This window comes from Melanostigma gelatinosum, assembly GCF_949748355.1.
Source record: "Melanostigma gelatinosum genome assembly, chromosome: 11".
NCBI lineage: Eukaryota > Metazoa > Chordata > Actinopteri > Perciformes > Zoarcidae > Melanostigma > Melanostigma gelatinosum.
Genome location: NC_136644.1, coordinates 6,612,921 through 6,632,728, shown reverse-complemented (window position 1 = coordinate 6,632,728; position 19,808 = coordinate 6,612,921). Strand labels below are relative to the sequence as shown.

General features: G+C 44.5%; 1 protein-coding gene across 1 annotated transcript in view; it reads right to left on the bottom strand.

Annotated features, from left to right (window-relative positions):
- Positions 1-8,560: 8,560 nt before the first annotated feature.
- The window catches only part of palm3 (paralemmin 3), a 28,510-nt gene continuing 17,262 nt past the window's right edge, over positions 8,561-19,808 (bottom strand). The window contains exons 2-8 of the mRNA XM_079278126.1: positions 19,307-19,359; positions 17,880-17,960; positions 14,228-14,364; positions 13,635-13,707; positions 12,611-12,641; positions 11,964-12,011; positions 8,561-10,947 (exon numbers count right to left, since the gene is read on the bottom strand). Of these exons, the coding sequence (XP_079134252.1) occupies positions 10,007-10,947; positions 11,964-12,011; positions 12,611-12,641; positions 13,635-13,707; positions 14,228-14,364; positions 17,880-17,960; positions 19,307-19,351 (1,356 nt within the window). The 5' untranslated portion in view covers positions 19,352-19,359 and the 3' untranslated portion in view covers positions 8,561-10,006. The remainder of the gene's footprint in view (positions 10,948-11,963; positions 12,012-12,610; positions 12,642-13,634; positions 13,708-14,227; positions 14,365-17,879; positions 17,961-19,306; positions 19,360-19,808) is intronic.

The following is a 19,808-nucleotide window of genomic DNA, read 5'->3' as shown; positions in this document are numbered from 1 at the left end:
GTGCGGACCAAACATCCAAACCAAGAACGCCTCAAAAGGTGGGTCTCGGTTCCCTTCCAAGTGGATTGTGCAGTTCGTTGGTGGTGTGAAAGGAAACAAATCAAACACAGGACTTTATGATAGAAGATATGTGATTTTAGTGAGATTTCAAAAAGCTAAACTACTGACAATCCATCTGCTCATTGTGAAATCTGTTCAGGAAGCAATCTTGTATTTGGCCTGTATTTAAGGGCATCCATTAAAAGAACACGGCTATTGTCCCTGTTCTCCATTAACAAAATGCGTGCGGCGGCAATCACACAGTAATACTCCTCGTGCATGTGTCTGTGTGCCTCTATTCCATCTCTAATACGTTTCTCCACTTATCTGCATGGTGCAGTAGCCTAATTTACATACAGAGCATCAAGTTAGTTGAAAGTAAAAGTTGAACATTTTGACAAATATGCTTATTCACTTTGTTGCTGTGAGTTACATGTAGATGAGAAGATCCATACCACTCCCGCTATGAATGAAGAATTATCCGTTGACGTTCGTAAACGATTGGCCTGGGTGTAAGAATAGACTGAGGTTTCACTGGTGTTGCTGGAGAAGTACATGGTCATGCTGCCTCTGATATTTGTGGATATATATTTGGGCCTCAGAATGTCTGCAACTAAACCCCATCTGCCCTCCAAATGATGAGGATCCAGTCGATCCAGAGGCCAGACCAAGTCCTCACAGGCCAGAGGAGCTGAACGGCTTTCAGGCAGAAGAGATGGGATGAGCTGATAAAGACTTTGGAGGGAAGTGGATTTTTTATGTGTACGTTTTTAGTTGAAACAGTTCATTAATAATTGATATTTAGTTTCGTTTATTTCTCCGGTCATTTATTCACAGTCCAACAATGACCATGGCGTATTATAAGTGGCTGAATACTGACGTATTGCTCTTTGTGTATGTTGTATAAGATTGATCATTCCCAAAATAATCAAACTTTCTTTCATTGCACAATAATGGGATATCCAGCTGGATAATTCATAATGAAGTTTTTCTGCAAAACTGTAGCAAGTTGTACTATAAACCAGATCCTCTCTTGATGAGACATAAAAACGTAGGCCACAAATAAAGGAGTGAAGAGGGGATATCATTATGACTCATGAAAGCGGCATGACATTGCTTGAGCAATCTTAGCTGGATTTGGAGACTAAAAGTAGTTGAAATATGAGAGTCTTTGTTACAAACTGGGCATGTTGAGTTTGGAAGACACCATTGAGTTGTATAATGGGAAGTGCTGGTGTTTTAAATTTGAACCATAACAGGAAGTAATATTGCCACTATTGTCTGTTCATTCTAAAACCTATATTTTGCAAACTTTGTCGATTTTTTATAAAAGATTGCTGAAGGGCCCCTTTTAGTGACTTGGTGTAAAACACAATACAATATACAAATTTGAAAAGAATTAACAAGTACCAGGATTCATTTTATTTGAACTACATACATTTAAAATCATTTCTTGAACTAACAGATTGCAATTTCACAGCTGGAATGTGATTTGATCTTTAAGAATATGCCAACCATCCGAGGCTGATAAGAGGGTCATTGTTCAAATCTTTTCATGGGAGGTTTGTGCGACTGCTCAGCCAATAACCGAGCCTCATTCTCAAATTCGGAAATGGATTATCTTTCCACCATGCAACCCCATATCATGAACCAAAACACTTCACGGTGTCAGTCCTCAGTCCTAGCTGCTGCTGCATCACTAGCACTGTGCTCTGGACAAAGCTCCTTGGTAGGATCCATCACGGCAAGTGGAAACATGTTCAGACAGTGCACCTGGGCCTTGAACTCCTCCATCTCCTCCTGCTTCACCTCCCTCCTCCTTAACATATTAGTTGAAATGTAAGAAATAGAGTTATGATGGTTTCCAGCACATAACCGCCACCCACCGATTTTGACATGCAACTAATCATCTTGTCTAAATGTCGTTCATTCCTTCTGTCTCTGTGTTTTTTCTCCGGCTGTCTCCTCTGGACAAAGCTCCTTGGTAGGATCCATCACAACGGGTGGATGCATGTTCAGACACTCCACCTGAGCCCTGAACTCCTCCATCTCCTGCCGCTCCACCTCCCTCCTCCTGCTGAACAGGTAAAAGTGCTGCCGCTTCAAAGACTCCACGTCATAGCTCATCAGCAGGCCTATGCAGTCGCTGCAGGATGTACGGATGAAGGTCGTGGTGATGTTGCCATGGTCAAAGGTGAAGCTGCTGCCCTCCAGGGAGATGTTGTAGGACGCATAGTGGCACTTGTTATCCAAACGCATGGTGCGACTCCAGGAGGTGCTGGTTTCGCTGGTGTTGCTGGAGAAGTTAATGGTGGCACTTTCTCTTCGTCTTAACCGCTCCATGAATGGTAGAAAGCTCAGACTGCCTGTAACTAGAGCCCGTCTGCCCTCCAAATGACGAGGATCCATTCGATCCAGAGGCCGGACCAAGTCCTCACAGGCCAGAGGAGCCGAATGGCTCACAGACTTCAGGCAGAGGAGAAAGACGGCACACGCGGCAAACATTATCAGCTGTCTACTGTAATGTGGGCACTCTGTTGTTGGGATGATTATATCAGGTCTCGGTTGCACTGTAGTATCTAAATAATATGGCTGGTTTTTATAGTTGTTTCAGAAACCCCCAGTTTCACAATACAGAAACAAAACAGAGTGGAAAGTCCGCCTTGCACCTGTGGATTCTGTGATTGTGAAATGCAGTTTTGAGTCCTGTGACTTTTGAGCTTTGGATGTTTACTTGTTGGCAATCTCTTTACCTGCGGCAATGTTGTTGCTCACTGTGTTATACGTGTTATTAAAGAAATAAAACCGTTTTTTCTTTTCTTGGATTGAAATTCCAAAAATATTTAGTGTTTGCATTGGAGTGCAAATGGATTTCAACGATCAGGGTTTTACATATACCGTAGGCCAGGGATTCCCAAAGTGTGGTGCGAGCACCCCTGGGGGTGCGCGAGCTGCCTTTATGGGGTGCGCGAGAGGAAAAATGTAATGGTGGTCTCATGGTGTACTAATTAATATAAAATGTAATTTTCACAAAGTAAAAACATGAATGTAACAGACTGTCTCGTGTTTGTCGTTCTGGTGTTGACCATGATATGTCCCTTGAGGGTTGCCGTAGCGAAGCCGCAACTCCCGCCTCTGGCCAAAGGAGGAAACAATAATATAGAGAGTAGCCGTGGGCTGATACAAGATGTCTAATCTCCCGACTCCAGTTATTACTGTATGATAAGTGCCCTTATACACGAACCCAAGACGCTCGGTTACATGAATTAGAAAATTCCCCTTGTAAGATTTCAGTTTAAAATTAAAGACGTACAATTTAATAAATAAATGCACTTCTGCTCCTGCCGCCAGTCTTTTACGTAGCTAGCTAGCCTAGCTTGTGCAGCTAACGTCAGCTAACAGCTAACTTCATTCATTCAGCAACATTCATGCAAATATGATAAACTGGCTGAAAATCGGGGAAACTGTCAGGTGGGACATCTGAAGCTATCAGTCATAAAAGAGGAGAGGGACAGAGAGAGAGAGAGAGAGAGAGAGAGAGAGAGAGAGGGAGAGAGAGAGAGCGAGAGAGAGAGAGAGAGAGAGAGAGGAATCGGAGGCGAGAGGAACGGAGAGGTGCGTTGGGGAGAGACCGGGAGAAGAAGTCGAACGGGAGTCAGAGGAAGATGAGGAGGAGAAGGAGGAAGGAATTGCACAGACAAATCGGGAGCACATATGAGGAGGAAATATGATGAAAATGATCTGTGTCTGGGCTTCACTTGGATTGCCAATGCAGATTGCCCAAAGCCACAGTGCGTGGTGTGCAGTGAGGTTCTGGCTAACATCTGTCTGAAGCCCTCTTATTTACGTCGCCACCTGAACACCAAGCATGCCAGTGCAAGTCAAAAGCCCCTTACATTTTTTATATCGAAATTGGAGGAGTTAAAAAACAGCCAAAAACAACTGCAGTCTCATTCTATGTGTGGTTAATTGTAAATGAAATGTGATGCAATCTGCCTCTGAGCCTGTGCCTGTGCCTGTCGTCATCCTGATTGCTCTTTAAAAGTGACGCCTTGTGTAACTGAAAGTTATTGAAACTTTGTTGCAGTGTTTCAGGGCGTTTTCACACATTCAGTTTGTTTGCTTTGTTCTGATTCAGGGATTAATATGATCCAATGTTGCAGTTGCCCCTTTGTTCGGTTTGTGATCACACTGCAACATTTAACAGCTAAATATTGTAAACAAACGCCACGCGCGATCAAACTGTTCTCCCATTGGTCCGATTTCTATGCGCTATAAATAGGCTCTCTTGCTTGTTTTTTTTTTAAGGTGTGGGGGATTGGGGGTGCGTGAACCCGGTCGGGATGTAGAAGGGGGTGCGCGGCCTACAAAGTTTGGGAACCGCTGCCGTAGGCAATATAATAGAAACGTGTCACACTGAAAACAACACCCACCGGAGAGGAAAACTATCGGCGCCACATTATGCTACTATGGCTGAAACGCAACCAAAATGCCTGTTGCTAGCTAAACAACATCAGATTCTAGCATGTCAAAGGATTATTTTAGCACCGTATGTCGACCAGGGATGCATTTAACAACTCAAATAATGCAAGCTCATGCTAGTTAGCTATGTGTTAGCAAGCTACTGTAGTTAGCTAAGGCCCTTCCAAACATAATACTGCAGAGCTTTCTGGTGTATCCACATTCCACTTTAACACAAGTTGCATAATGTCAAAATGCTTTCGTATAACTTAATTAAATATAGTTAGCCTGATATTAAAATTACATTTACACAAAATGCTTGCTGCATCATGATCCCAGTTCCCAGTCTTTTGTGTAGGTTAGCATCGCACTCGAGTTGCTCATGCTGTCTCACTGTCGCTCTCGCTTGAATAGAACAGAGCTGGCGTTAGTGTTATTTGTAACACCTGTGCTTCTGCTAGTCAAAATGTCTCTTCTGTCTTTAGATTCATGAAACAGAACAGTGCTTTCTGTGAATTAAAGTTGCACATAGACCAGCCATGGTTGTTGGCTAGAAGGGAGAAACCTGCTTTTGTTTACTGCAGTGTGAAATTGAAGACATGCTGTTTCAAATTACAAAAGAATTTTGATTGTGAACTCAGCCCCCGTTATCACTGCAAACTGCTTCTGTTCTGTGTAAGGATGGAAACGGTTGACAGCGGGTAGTAACAGTAACCAAGGGGAGAATGTGATGCCTTTCGGTTCACGCTCAGTTAACAAAGATCCCTCTTTGATAGGTGCCAGAACTGAGAGAAATGAAGTGGAGTGATTACAACTGAATTCCAAGATACTTTTTAAAGGGCCATTTCAGTTTATTTTGCATGTTTTCTGCCATTCGTCATGCTTGAATGTGTCCCTCTCCGTCCAGCAGTGGTCCCCACCTTTTTGCAACAATTACCCAATCATGAGTGGCCTTCATTCATCTAATGAACAAGTGGAGTATCTTTTACTGTGCCTTTTCTGAATCAAGACCAAGTAAGTAAGCCTTTTTCACCTAAACCAAATTTCAGTTATGCATCTTGTAAATGATCTCTGTTTCTCTAAAAGGAAGAATTCAATCTCTGCAGCACCATCCTCTTGTGACACTCAGTCATGTCATGCAGACTATACAGGCTGTCGGGTGAGTAAGCTCAGTGGATATCATAATGCATTGGGTGAAAGTCAAGATTAGAATTCGAAAAATGAATTTATTTGAAGTTTAAAAGTAAGAAATACAGATGTGGTGGTTTCCATGAAAATTTAGAAACATACAACAGAGAAAGGCAATTTAACATCTTCACAAAACCAACACTGACATACACTTGATGGGACTAAATATCTTTTTACGGTCTCTCAATTGTCCCTTCAGTTTGGTGTCTCATCTGGACAAAGCTCCTTGGTAGGATCCATCACGACAGGCGGAGGCATGTTGAGACACTCCACCTGAGCCCTGAACTCCTCCATCTCCTCCTGATCCACCTCCCTCCTCCTGCTGAACAGGTACAAGTGCTGCCTCTTCCCGGACTCCGCGTTCATGCGCATCAGCGTGCAGTCTCGGCAGGATGTGCGGACGAAGTTCATGGTGAGGTTGCTTTCGTGTGTCCCGTCGTAGGTGAATCGGCCGCCTTTCAGGGAGATGTTGTAGGAGTGATGCAGGCACGTGCCGTCCAAACGGATGCTGCTAGAGTAGGAAACGGCAGTGTCGCTGGTGCTGTTGGAGAAGTTCACGGAGGCGCTGTCTCTCTGCTTGAACCGCTCCAGTAATGGGAGTTGGTTCAGACTGCCTGCGATCATCGCCCATCTTCCCACCAGATGGCGAGGATCCAGTCGATCCCGAGGCCGGACCGAGTCCTCGCAGGCCAGAGGAGCCGCACGGCTCACAGACATCAGGCAGAGGAGAGTGATGGCGCACACAGCAAAAAACATTTTTGCTTGAGGGCAGTCAGTGTGTCAGTCGACGGAGAATGTGGCCGAATGTGTTTCAGAAACCTCCAGTTTCACAATACAGAAAACACCAGAGAGCAGAGTCCTCTTTTTTAATCCTGTGGATTCTGTGATTGTGAAATTAAATAACATCGTATTACTGACTATCTTTCGTTTACGGTGGGGGTTTACGGTTGGATCTCTTTCACCTGTGGTGACGTTGAGGGTCCACGGTGACAAAGCCTGAAATCCTTTGCTTTATTCTCTTTACTTCTCCTGGATTGAAGTTCTGTACACACTCTGATGGTATTTTAGTATTGCGATCAGTATGAATCTGAGTGGAGGATCTCTGAAGGACTTAAAAAATTGTTTGGCATATTGCAACCAACTGGTCGTTAAAGTATGGAGCATTAGGTTTACAACTGCTTCAAACTGAATGGAGTTGTAATAGATCTCCACTCACAGCTTGGCAGGTCAAATGTTCTTGTCTGATTTGAAATAAATTTGTCTTCATTCACATTTCGCTGTCTGAGACACTGCTCTGGAAGTGAAGGAATGGGAGCGTTGGCACACCCAAGCAAACATATATCTGCATACTGAAGTCATACAAACTGTTATATTGTGTACATGCATAGTGGTGAGGATGTTTACTCTGTTTTACTGTGTGTCCAAATACTTAGTTGGATCAGGAACCTCCAGTTTTGCAACACCGTCTATGCTGGAGGGCAAAGTCGATTCGGCGATTTTGAAATGATGGAATATTTAACAAAGTAAAATTAAATTTCAGGTTAAAATCGTGCTCATAATCTGAAACGTTCGCACACACTGGGGGGAAATAAGATCAGGAATTTGTCGTGGACAAAAGCTGTATTTTAACATTTTGTTGCAGGATGTCTGTTAATTTAGGGTGATCACAATATCTGATTCAACATACTTGTACTGTATAATGAAAGATATTCACCAACAAGCAAATCAAAACCTAAACACATCAAATATATTTTGTCCTTTGGGTTGACAAGATCCCTTCCTCTTCATACATAAATATACTGATAAAAGGTATACGATTAATAATCAAACTACTAACTTTATTATTATTATTGATCCTATCAGACCAGTAAGCAGTGGTACTTAGATCCTCTGCGGCAGTACAAGTACCAGTACAACTTACACAAATATGTATAAATACATATCTACATCTTTAATAAAAATATATTTACAAATTAAACTGCTAACTGATAATACTACGAACAATAATACTTACTGTTATTGTTAATAATAATAACTTTGCTTCTGTCAGATCAGTAAGCAGTGGTAGAAATGATCCTTCACTGCAGTAAAAGTATCATTACAACAATGCACACACACATTTCCACACCTTTGATAAAAGGTATATAACTATCGGCCACTTAAAATGAGTCACCGAGAGGCTGAGTAGGGGAGACTAACCTGCGGATGCGCTGGCAGTAAATGATTCACGGATCCAGTGGCTGAGTTCGTAGTTGTATTTGTAGACAACAAACAAACTTTGTAAGAAGGAATAAAAATAAAAAAAAACGATTGAAAAATTGCTTCGGCTTTGTTCGGCATGCTGCAAGTTCTTGGTTGTTTAAGTCTGGAGATTAGTGCCAGCCTAAAATGTACAACTATTGTTCATTCTGAATATGACCTTTCAGGAGAAATGTGCTTTTCAACTTTGAAATTCATCATTCCTTATTAGTGAGATCCATCTCTGGCACACACAAGCAAACACTGCAATATGTGCTGAAGTCATAGTATACGGCCTGACATTTGTTTGGGAAAACACATTTATGAGCATAACCAAAGTAACACGATGGTGTTTAGCCGTTACCAAATGGGACGGTGGCTTGTCATTAAGAAAAACGGATTAGCATGGAGGGGATGAACTGAGCGCACAAAACATAAAGCTGTGTGTACATATTTTGCAGGCTTTTCTGATTATTCACTGAATATCACATTCACTTTTAACCATCTGCCTAAAAGCAATCACAGACACTGTATATAGATCCACATCCACTTTATTGACACCGTGAGTAGATATCATGCACCTCCTTCCGGTCCAACTGCCTGCTGAGCAGGCACAATTCTGATGTATTTTTGATTTGGTGAATCCTCGGTGAATGTCAGCGTCACACAGTCCAAACAGGCTGTATGTAAGAAGGTCCCCCTGAGGTTAATTGACCCCCCAACCTTGATGTCAAAGTCCATTGTAGTGAGTTCACTGTAACTCATATATTGAAGATAGCACGCGCTAAAACCTTTTGAATCTTATTGGCTCAAAAGCTACAACTACAAAATGCGCAGTTTCTTTAAATCACGATGAAACCTATAATGCACACTCTTAAATTCACACGTCTCCCTCGACTTACTTGCACTGTGGTTTTCATGGCGGAATTTGTGTTATAAAGCGCCATGGACTTGGACATGGATTTGTGAGACTTGTTGCAGGGAACACCAGGTGCATCATCTCATTAGTTCAGTCCCAGTGATCCCTCTCCTTTTTGCGGAACGTCCCGTTAGTTCTCTTTTTCCATTCAGGGGAACGTTTAAAACAACTAAAAGTGCATGGATAGACAAATACCCAGCTGTCCCTGGGTTAGGACGAAGAAATAAATAACACTGCGAATCAAATGGTGAAGCATTATCCAGGGTGTTTGTTTTTGCATGGTGCAATGTTGTCGTTTTGGGAGCATCAAGTACATCAAGCAATTTATCACAAATGTCAGTTTAATCATTAAATCATTCACCAATCATTTCAAAGCTGACATGCCAAGTGTTTCTGTATGCGGTTCATACATCCATGCACAGAGCTATGTCAGGAGCTCTGGAGCCCCGCTTTCAAAAGCACATCTGGTCAAAATACAAAATTCATACTTTCAGGCATCTTAAAATAATCTCTTTTAAAACTGGCAACGTCCCACAAAATATTCAGTGGCGCTCGCTGTTTATAAATTACACCATTTCATACCATTAGTCTGTGTATTGTCAAAACCTGTGAACAAAAATGTCCAGGCCCTATACTTGCATTAAAAGCATCTCTAATAAAAGATCAAAATCCATAAAATAATTCAGCTTTAAAAGAATGTCCTCTGAAACTCTCCAGATCTTTTGACGTAAAATCTCATATTTAGATTATGAAAATGACCTCATGAATTACACATGTGGATACAACAGTATAAAATAATACAGTCTGTTATTTTCGCTCAACTGCAGCTACTAGAAGAAGAGAATTTAAAAAGAGTAGTTCCGGGTAGAGAGCTCCTCAAGGCACTTAAACACCGACAAGTCCGGTCCACACCTCCCACCTGTCTTCACGTTGGAGAGAGCTCACGTCCTCTCGGAGTATCAAAACTCAAGAGTGGGATTGAGGAAGTTTCAAGATGAATACACGGAGTGAGGGCAGAGAGTAGGTGGAGGAGAGGGAAGTAGCTGGTGGGCCGATTAGAATATATGGTGTGAAATAAGGGGAGGAGTGTGTGTGGAGTTGAAGAGCAGAGAGACTGAGGAGGAGGAAGGAGAGAGGAGATGAATGTACAGTGAGGGGCATCTACATGACAGAGCAGCACTGGCAGGCTTTGTGTTTGGGTGCCTTGGCCTCCTCTCCATGGCCGGCCCTGGCCGAGATGTAAGTCTCTGTGCTGGCGGAGGCTGCTGCTGGCTCTGCTTGGGCGTTGTTGGCCTTTGCCTGGGACAGGAGGGGTTCCCGCTCCCCCGGCCTGGCCTCGGTCCTCTTGCTCTCCTGGGGATCAGCCAGGGGCACCTCCTGGAACTGTCCAGGCGGCGCGGCAGGGACTTGGGCTTTCAGTGCTGCCTCGGCTCCCTCTGGTGACATCGCAGCTTCACCCTCTGCCTCCAGCTCGGCGGCGGGTTGCGCCTCGGAGTAGACCGGCACCGAAGCCACTGCAGTGCCCTCTAGGGCACCGGCTGGGGACTGCACCGGCACTGAGGTCGGGCCTTCCGAATCTTTGTCCCCTCCTTCAGATTTTCTCTCTCCGTCTCCGTTCGTCTCCCCGCCACCCTGCGAGTCTCCATCTCCGGTTGCCCATTGTTCCTCTGCAGCGGGTTCAGTCGCCTCACTCCTCTCTTGTTGTGTGAGCGTTTCTGGAGCTGCCTCTGTTTTTACTTCCCCCTCTGCAGCCTGCCCTCCCTCTTGGCCTGCTGCCTCTGTCGGCATGGTCTCCTGCTGGTGTGTAAGATCCTCAGGTACATCATCTCCGTCCTCCGTGATGATCACACGCTCTGCTCTCATCACCAGAATCCCCCCCTCCCCCTCCTCCCCCTCCTCCTCATTAAAGTTGACATTTGGAACCTGACTAGGCTCTGCCTCAGAAACGCCCAAGCTCAACCCAGGCTCTGATTTCATGCCGCCCCCGGAGGCTTCTACTGGTCCGTTAGTGGAGGCCCGAGTGTCGCGATTGGAGTCTGCTTCGCCATTGGTCAGGACAGCCGCCGTTTCACCCAGCGGGGTGCTTTTTGTCTTCGCGTCATCTGAAGACAAAACACCAAGTAAACATCACTGTGAGTCAAGGAGATTTATGCACAATGGCATTAATTAGAAAAGTTATTGCTGCTTGATGCATTTCGATGAGGCTGAGTGAATTTGCAATCAATACACCGCACTGTCATTTACGCTGATTATTAGCCTTCATTGTGTGGACGCACCGGGACTTGATCGCAACTAGAGTCGATGTCAGGGCTCAATACAGCTGATTTAGTTGTTGTAATGCAGTTAACAAAAGGCTCTGCCACTTATTAATCTCCACACATTACACAATGCAGAAGCTAATAAAGGGTAGCGCTGCTTTAGCTACAGGCGATGAAGTGCAGCCTAATGAATGAAGGCTTTTATTTATCACAGAGCAGAAGGAGTGGATATTTATTGTACCGTAATGAGAGAAAAAAAAAATACAATATGAATTTTAAGGGTAAATCATGAGAGATGAGATGAAGTTCGACACAAAAGTGAGCGGCAGATAAACTAGCAGAACAAAGAGCATGCATTAGATGCAAATATAGATTGTGCAGTCTGAACTTAAAGACCCTGCTTGATTTAAACACTATTTACTCCTCAGAAGTCTCTTGTCCACTTCAGCAGCTGTCCACGTCCCCGCTGCCTTCTAAAAATGCAACGCATGCCCTTGAGCGCCGCTTTGCATAAACATACATGCGCAATCTTATTTAACATGCGTAAATATTCATTCGCAGCATGTATGAACTTTTTGTGAAGTGCAGGTATGCGCCCCTCCTTTTGTGATGCTAATTTCTTAGTATATGCCATGAACACAGACGCGCATTTCTATAAGGGGGTTTCATGGTCTTTGGTCTTTGAGGGGTCGGGGTGAGATGGTGAATGTTTAAGAATTAACAATAAGACAAGATCTTTTCAGGTTCAAAGGGATGAGAGAGAGAGATGTTGACATCAAAGAGAATCCAGATGTGGTTCAATGTGCGCAGGACTTGTTTCCGTGTGCATTTTACGACACACGAGTCAACTCCGTACCCACCCGAGCCATTGTTTTCACCGTTCTGCATGACAGCATCTTGGACCATTTCTGAGCAGAAAATAAAAAGATATATGTTTATTACTGGCAGACATGCAGTACAGAAATCATATTACAACAAGATGGAGCCCTAATTTCTCAGAAAATAGCATCAACACAGCTGCGCTTCTTTCCAAAGTAACATTGGAAGATGATAAACCTAAGAATGCGTGACCTTTTCTTTAGATAGCCTCCAAGGTTTTTTTTAATGCAAGGAAAGACCAAAAAAACCAAAAAAACATGCATTAAATAAATGAACTTTAATCAGTGTGTGCTGATGTAATTGGGTAAGAGCAGCTGTGGTAGCAGCGTGTCTGCACACGGCGGTGTTGAACGGGATAAAGCGCTGCAGGGTTGACATGTATTGGACAGAATAGTGTGTCGAAAGAGGACAGCGATGCTTCGCTCTGCACACAGTTACATAATGAGCTTGTCAGATTGCTTTAAAAATCATCGTGTTGACTCGTACACGGAGGGAAATCGGCATCGATTTATCACTTTCTCTGGTAAAAAATAAATAAATAAAAAGCTAATGGAGATGCAATTTTCTGAAATGTCCACTGTAATTGTATGATTCCTCTGCACCAGAAAGTGGATCTGATCCCACTTACCTGCTCCAGCCTCTGCTTTTTTCACGGCCTCCTGTTGGGTGAGAGGAACAGTGGAAGGATTCAATTCACTGCGACTGAAATGGCGAAACGGTTTGTTGTGTGGCCTGAACCTCTGGCGTGTTTGAAATACTGGAACATCACACAGGCTTCAAGGAAACAGACATATCTGTCCTCGTGTTGTCCCGGTAGATATCCAACACTGTAACCAGGAAGGACTGCACTGTAATAGTTAATGTGTCCACTGTGGTCTCTCAGATGAAGGACACATTCTGCCTGCTCACAAGGGGGAGTGATTGAGCTGAAAAGCCCTCCCTGACCTTTGAGACGTTGACCCCCTTTTCACAGTTTGGTGCAGCGTGTACTCAACTGCATCAGAGCTGCATAGATAAACAATTATCATGTATACGTGTACACCTTTTTTTTTGTTTTTTTACAAGGACCTGAACACATCATCGCATTCCTTGTCTCATCAGAAAGCATTAGGCCAAAAAAACCCGGTTAGAGTTGCCAGACATTAGCGGTCACTCACTCTCAGTCGGCCCACTAGTCTGAAGCTTTGCTGCCCGTTTACAGTGATGCTTTTTTTCACACAGGTCATAGATTCAAAGTCTCTTTTATCACAGGCTGGTACAGCTATTAAAATAATCTTATCTAGAGCGGACGGTAGGAGGAGGAAGGGACAACTTATTTTCCCACCATGAAGACCTTCAGCGAGGTGAGGCAAACACTTGCGCTTGAGGTGAAGCAATAATTCCAGAGTGGATCAAGTGTTGAGTTGTTTATGCAACAGGGCTGCTTGCGTTCACGAAGCGCTGAACGAGAGGCGCTACATCAAACGTACATTAAGAGAGGAGACAAATTATTCATGGAGAAAAAGCCACGGACACAAGTTGTGGGGAGTTTTCTGCGTGATGGAAGATGATGGAGCAAGCTTGTTCCAACACATATGCCGAGCCCCTTTGTGTCCACAAGAGCGAGTGGGCGAGTGTGTGGGCGACTGTGTGTGCACGCGCAAGTTCCTCACCGTTTGGCCACCCTCCATCTGTTCCTTCAGTGACTCTTCCTCCTCTGCCAACCGCTGACTCTCTGACTGCAACCTGAGACGGCCAAACGCACACAAAACATCAAATCTACAGCCATACTTTATGTTCCCAATCCAAGTCACACTAAAGTCATGTTTTTTTTTTCTAGTACTATGTTTAAATTGCCCCAGAGGCCATGTGTAATGTGTGTGTGTGTGTGTGTGTGTCTGAGAGGTGTCTTCTTGGACAGCGAGACCGAGCTGTGGACCTTTGCAGTAATAATTTGGAGTCTGACAACATCGTCCACTGCAACAAGGGAAAAAGTCTGGCTCTCTGCCTGCGTGCAGTTCAGTGCTGGCTGAATTAAAAGTGAACTTTGCCAAAGCATGCATAATGTATGAGGACAGCAGAAATTACAAGAAAACTGAAATAGAAAAGGGGAATGCTGCCACTATATACATGAAGTTTCTGCTAAACAAATGCAACAAAAAAAAGTGTTCTCGCCAGCTCTGTCAGCTCACAAACTGCCTGCGCGTCTTCTAGCTCAAACTTGCACACACACACACACACACACACACACACACACACACAGTACTTGTCAATGCGCTTTTCGATCTCCTGGGCCTGGGAGCCCCAAAGAGGGGAGCGGGGGCTCTGGGCTTCCGGGGAGGTTGGGGCGATTGGGGACAGGGGAGGTCCCTCCATCAGCCACTGGTCCCTCAGAGACTTCCTCTGGAGGGAGGAAGAGGAAGGAAGAGGAAGGAAGAGAGAGTGTCAACTTCCCGCAGCATTGTAATTGTGGCGATATGATTATATTGGGTTATGTAAGCAATCTGTTATTGAAACAACAGTATAGTGTGAGATGATGTGAATTTGCCAATCATTTTTGCGATACAATGGTTGCTGTCCCTTTAATATTTTGTTCTTCTTTACATGAGGTTGTCACAATGCGATGTTTTATCCAACCAGCCACTGTCACAGAATAGCTAACGTTATAATACACAGCTGCAGATATCGGTCCAACGAGGTCCTGCTGAGAGTAAACTCGATGAAAGACGCCTGTCGAGCTTGTTTACCGAGTGGTAGATGAAGCTACCGATCTCAGTTTAACTGCTATAGAACTGTGTCAGCACTGGTTGCTACTGGCAACAGAATGTTCAACTGAAAACCAACTGCTGGAAACAGAGAGAAGTCTGTCCGTCCTCACTGCTGATTTGGTTTCTTAGTGCACTAGAGTTACCCTCGGCCATTTTACCGGAGCGTAAATCACAGGCGCCACTGCAGTGTCCTCATTAATGCCACCAAGAAAACAGTAGTTCCCATTCCATGACAACACCACTGTGTTCCTTCAGTATGTATACACTAATCTGGAGTACTGTTATACTATATCCATCCATCCATACATACACATATATATATATATATATATATAGTATACAAGAAGTCAACATAAAATTGTGTTCATCATCTTTTAGTATGTGTACTCACTCGTAAGTACACTTGAATTTATCTTAGAATTAGTACATAGCATGTAATTGGGACACATTGTAAAATACAGACATGCCACATGATCAGCTACAACGGACGACGTAAATCTCAATGGACTTCTCGCTAGAGTAAAATATAGGCTGTTGTATTAAGTGGTGATCGAAACAGTGATTTCAGACACAGAAGTGGAGAGAAGTGGAGAGAGAGGAATAAAGCGCTGACATCCCAGAGTGCGGTACTGAGATGAGGCGGGTAAAGCGAAATGTGGTTATCTCAGGGTGCGAAGGTGAGAAGAATGGTGAGAGACAGAAGCGCCTGCTGTGAGTCCATGTCATCTCACCTGAGCTATCCAACAGAGACAATACGAGTAGGAATTCAGGGCATGTGTGCACTCTAAACTCTCATCTTATTCCTACACCACTCCAGTAAATAGACATGACCCAGCGAACGCAAGACGCCCGAGGCGACTTACCGTTAACCCCAAACAGAACACAAGAACAAACACTTTCAAGTTTCACAAAAAACAGGAGCGCAATTCTCTGCGGTTTGTTGAGCAGACTACTCTCCGACCGTCATCTTCCTAACAGATCGTTACAAGTGTTTAACACACCATTCCTTTAAGTCTGATGCTCATTTAAATAACGGCACATTTCTGCGTTTTCTTATTTTTTTTACCCGTTGTTCCAGAACTCCACTGGAAATCTGGCACACCCTCTTAAAAAGCTCTTTTATGTTCCTGTAACGCCAGAAGTGACGCTCTGATGAATCACATGTTTACATCGTTTGAGTATATTTAACAGCACCTCAATCTAACTGCTGCTGAACTTCTTCTCCTTGCGGCCAGAGTGTTTGCACACGGCACCGCACGTGCCCTTATATGGCGCTTAGGGGGCGTTTGCCTAGGTTAATAATGTACAATCGGCCGTGCGCCTCCAATTAATCATCATTCAGCACACCTGGTTAAAAGCAGATTTGGATGGTTGGTAAATGTTTGGTGCTGGATATGATTTCTCAAATTTCTTCTCCTAACAGCAAATTAAAAGAAAATGTGTTCTTTACTTTTAGTTTCATGTAGATTCATTAAAATGCACAAACAGATACAGTAAGAGAACATGAAATCTTTCTCCTTTTTAAACGCATTCACTGCCTTTTTTCCCCCAGGACATTATAAAGTATATTTAATGCAGATGTCGGGCAAACTTAGAACGTTGGACTTAACGAGGAAAAAAGGTAAAATGGCGTGTCTTTCAACAAAAGCTGGACATATTTCGTGATACATCCAGATATCATAACAGACAAATGGCAGCGATGTACTACTGCACAATCTGAAAGAGAACCCTGGTGATGAAATTGATGTTCGTGATGATGGTGGTTACAAATAATGACACACACATTTCTGCCAAAAAACGAATGGAAACTTTCCAAATGGCTGCATATTAAACTCGTCATTCAGATAGTTGGAAGCAGGAAACAGCAGGTGAAGAAGAAGCAACATTCCTCCCTCAAACCATGAGTTTCCCTGTTGGTCTGACAACAGCCGTGCTGCAACCCAGCTGACCTCCTTTCGAGGGCTTGTTTCAGCGGGCATCTGCGCTGCTAAAGTGCCCTTGAGCCGGACAATAAACTCCTGCCAGCTCTAGGAAACGCTGGTCTGCAGCTGACCCAGACGAGCAGAAATAAACAGAGTCCGTCTGCAGGGAACTTTTACTGTGGTGAATCCAATCTATAAAATATCTAACATGGCTGTGTGCAATAAAATCCACTGTAGGTCCTCACAGCAGCTGCACTTTCTCATAAGCCAGGTGATGTCTGCAGGCTTCTCACCTACTACTGAGGGGAAAGCATCTGAAAACCCATACTCCCCTCCAGCCCCATGTTGCCCCCCCCCCCCCCAAAACAAATCTGGCAACAGTTAGTTGGTAGCTACCTACTTAACTAGAAGCGTCACAAAACCATCTCTGTGTTTTCTCCCGAAGCGCAGAACAAGCCCCGCTCTGTTCCCCTCCCTGTGCCGTCGGCTGACTGGACACAGCACCCCCCCCCCCCCCCCCAACGTTCCTGCAGGTCAGGAGCTGTGCATAAGCTGCTGCTCCCTCCTATCACACCCTCACATCTGCCATCGGGGTTAGAGTCAAAGTCAAAAGTAATGAATGCACTAAAAGCAACGATGACGTCGCCTCCCTGTGAGGGAGCAGCCACATTATCATTTTATATTAATCTCGGAAGCCTCTTGCAACTTGATTGTACAGATTCGTGTTTTGGAGCACTGTGCATGCACGCGCACACAAATCGGACGGACGAGCACATGCAAAAATATTCCCAATGCGTGACCACACCATGTACGCGCTTGCGCGCAAATTTCACACAATTTGAGGAATGTGCCCCCCGTAGCACAGAGGAGTAGGAAGTGGGAACGCCGAGCTGGAAACGATGTGAAAACAATAGAGCGGCTCTGCGACTCGCAGAGTGTGTGAGCGCTCGCATTAAAACGGATTTCAGCAAAGGAAGGTTCTGCCCCTAAACCTTGCGGCAGAACCAGGAAGTGTGGAGGGCCGTGCAGTTCATCTGTGTGTGTGTGTGTGTGAGAAAAGAAATACATTTGGAGACCATTCGCTTCCTAACGAGCTGGAATGGGTGTGCAGAGGACTTCTGCTGAGTGAAATTAAAGCCGTGTGTGTGTGTGTGTGTGTGTGTGTGTGTGTGTGTGTGTGTGTGAACGAATGAGACGGGTACGATCATCCGGCGAATGCGCGTCAGACCTTGAGCTGCTGCAGTCTGAGCTTCTCGTCCTCGATGTCTCTCCTGGCTCGGTCCTGCTCCTCCTGCAGCCGACGCTTCTCCTGTCGGGGGGGGGGAGAGAGAATGAATGTAGATCAGTGTAGGCAGAGCACACTGTCATTAAAATAAAGAAAAAGATGGAGGGAACTCAGACGTATTGGAGCTGATGTAAATTAATGACGAGAAACAAAGAAAGCGAAGAGACGGCAGTGAATAAAACATCAGTGGGAAAGAGTAAAAACAAGGACACCTGGTCAACCATCTGCCACCAGGACAATGTGACCACAGACATCAGGTATACTCTACATCTCGTGATGTTCGGAGCAGCTGTCCCTATGGCAACCCGGTGTTGTTTTTCGTGGGACCCGGGACACCCCGGCTCACTCAATAAATGATTCAGGAGTTACGGAGAGCTCCTTCTCCATGTAGACGAATCGGAAGTAGACGGGCATGCAGACACGTCCCTCGTAAACACGTCGATTCCACTCGTGTCTATTCTACAAAACTTAAAACTTGTCCGGTTTCAACAGACTGCTGGATGTTTCCTTCGCATTCCGAGAGCTAAACCGACAACTACGGCTCATTATTTGTCAAGATCGCTGCACAACCTCCGTATTTCATGGTCGGGTGGATTGGGACTTAGACAGACTGTCGCGTCCAGTGACGGATGGATATGGATTTTACGTTTTTTTGTGCGGCGGTGTTTCAAGATTCATGTAATGTAGTCTTAGGACATGGCTGTCTAGCTTTGGGTAATGTTAAGTGGTGTAGTGCAGGGTACATGCAGTTATACGGTGTATATTCTTTAAAGGGAGCTACAACGTTAAGTTACAGGACGCAGCGGTCGCTTATGCTAACGTAGCTCCTCGGGGATTAAAGCTGTGATTTTTGGTTGGTACCGGAGTGAAGCCTCGTTAGAAGCGGCAACCAAAACGTCAGCCATCATTCACTTAGAAATGATTAATAAGTAATAATATTTAATACTTTTTTTCTCTTTTAGGAGGAGCAATACTTTTATTCCCCACCTCTCTAAATGCTCTGTGGATGTATTCTTTGACATTTTTTAATTATTAATGCATTTAATTATGCATTTCTTCAGAATTCAATGCAAGAAATCATGGAATTTGATGATAAGCCAACTCCTGCTGAGCTACTCCTTTAACATTCAGACTTACTGTATCTTCCCCCAAAAAATCTGTGTCGTCAACTTCAAAGTAGTTCTTGGAGACCTCCACTTCATGTCTGTCTGCGGGGGCAACTGTGATTAACCCAAACGTGTCTTTTCTTGGTTGAAGCCGCGCTTTAGAGCGCAACACACGCGTCAGTCGCTGGATTTGTCAATACACAGATTAATGCATGCGTGTGTGTGTGTGTGTGTGTGTGTGTGTGTGTGTGTGTGTGGACTCACAGCAATGGCCTCCAGCCGCTGTTGGTACTTCTCCGTCTCATCCATCGTGGCAGCTGTGACACAACAAGACAGGGTTGAAGGTCAGAGGTTAAATAAATACAGTAATGTCTGGATGGAGGGAACGAACCCGGGCTCTACTGTATCCTCTGCAATCCTTCTGTTGAGACCTCTAGACTTTCCAGCCTGTGTGAAGTGGGTCTTTGCCATTGTAGTTGACTGTGGACTGAAACTATTTCTGCATCAGTCCCCAAACTCTTTGAGTCCCACCGGTGCAAAAATCACAGGATACAGGCCGTTTCAAGGGAACTGCAATGCTAGGCGACAGGCGAATGTTTACATCTGTGAAATGGAGACGCTTCAGTGACTTTTGCCATTTGTGAAACATGTGATATCGTGGTGGTATTTCCCTTTGTGACTCATGACCCACAACACTGGGATCTCGTATTGGAGGAGATCTGAGCGATGCGGCGTCCTATTTCTGTAACAAATACCACACTGTCAC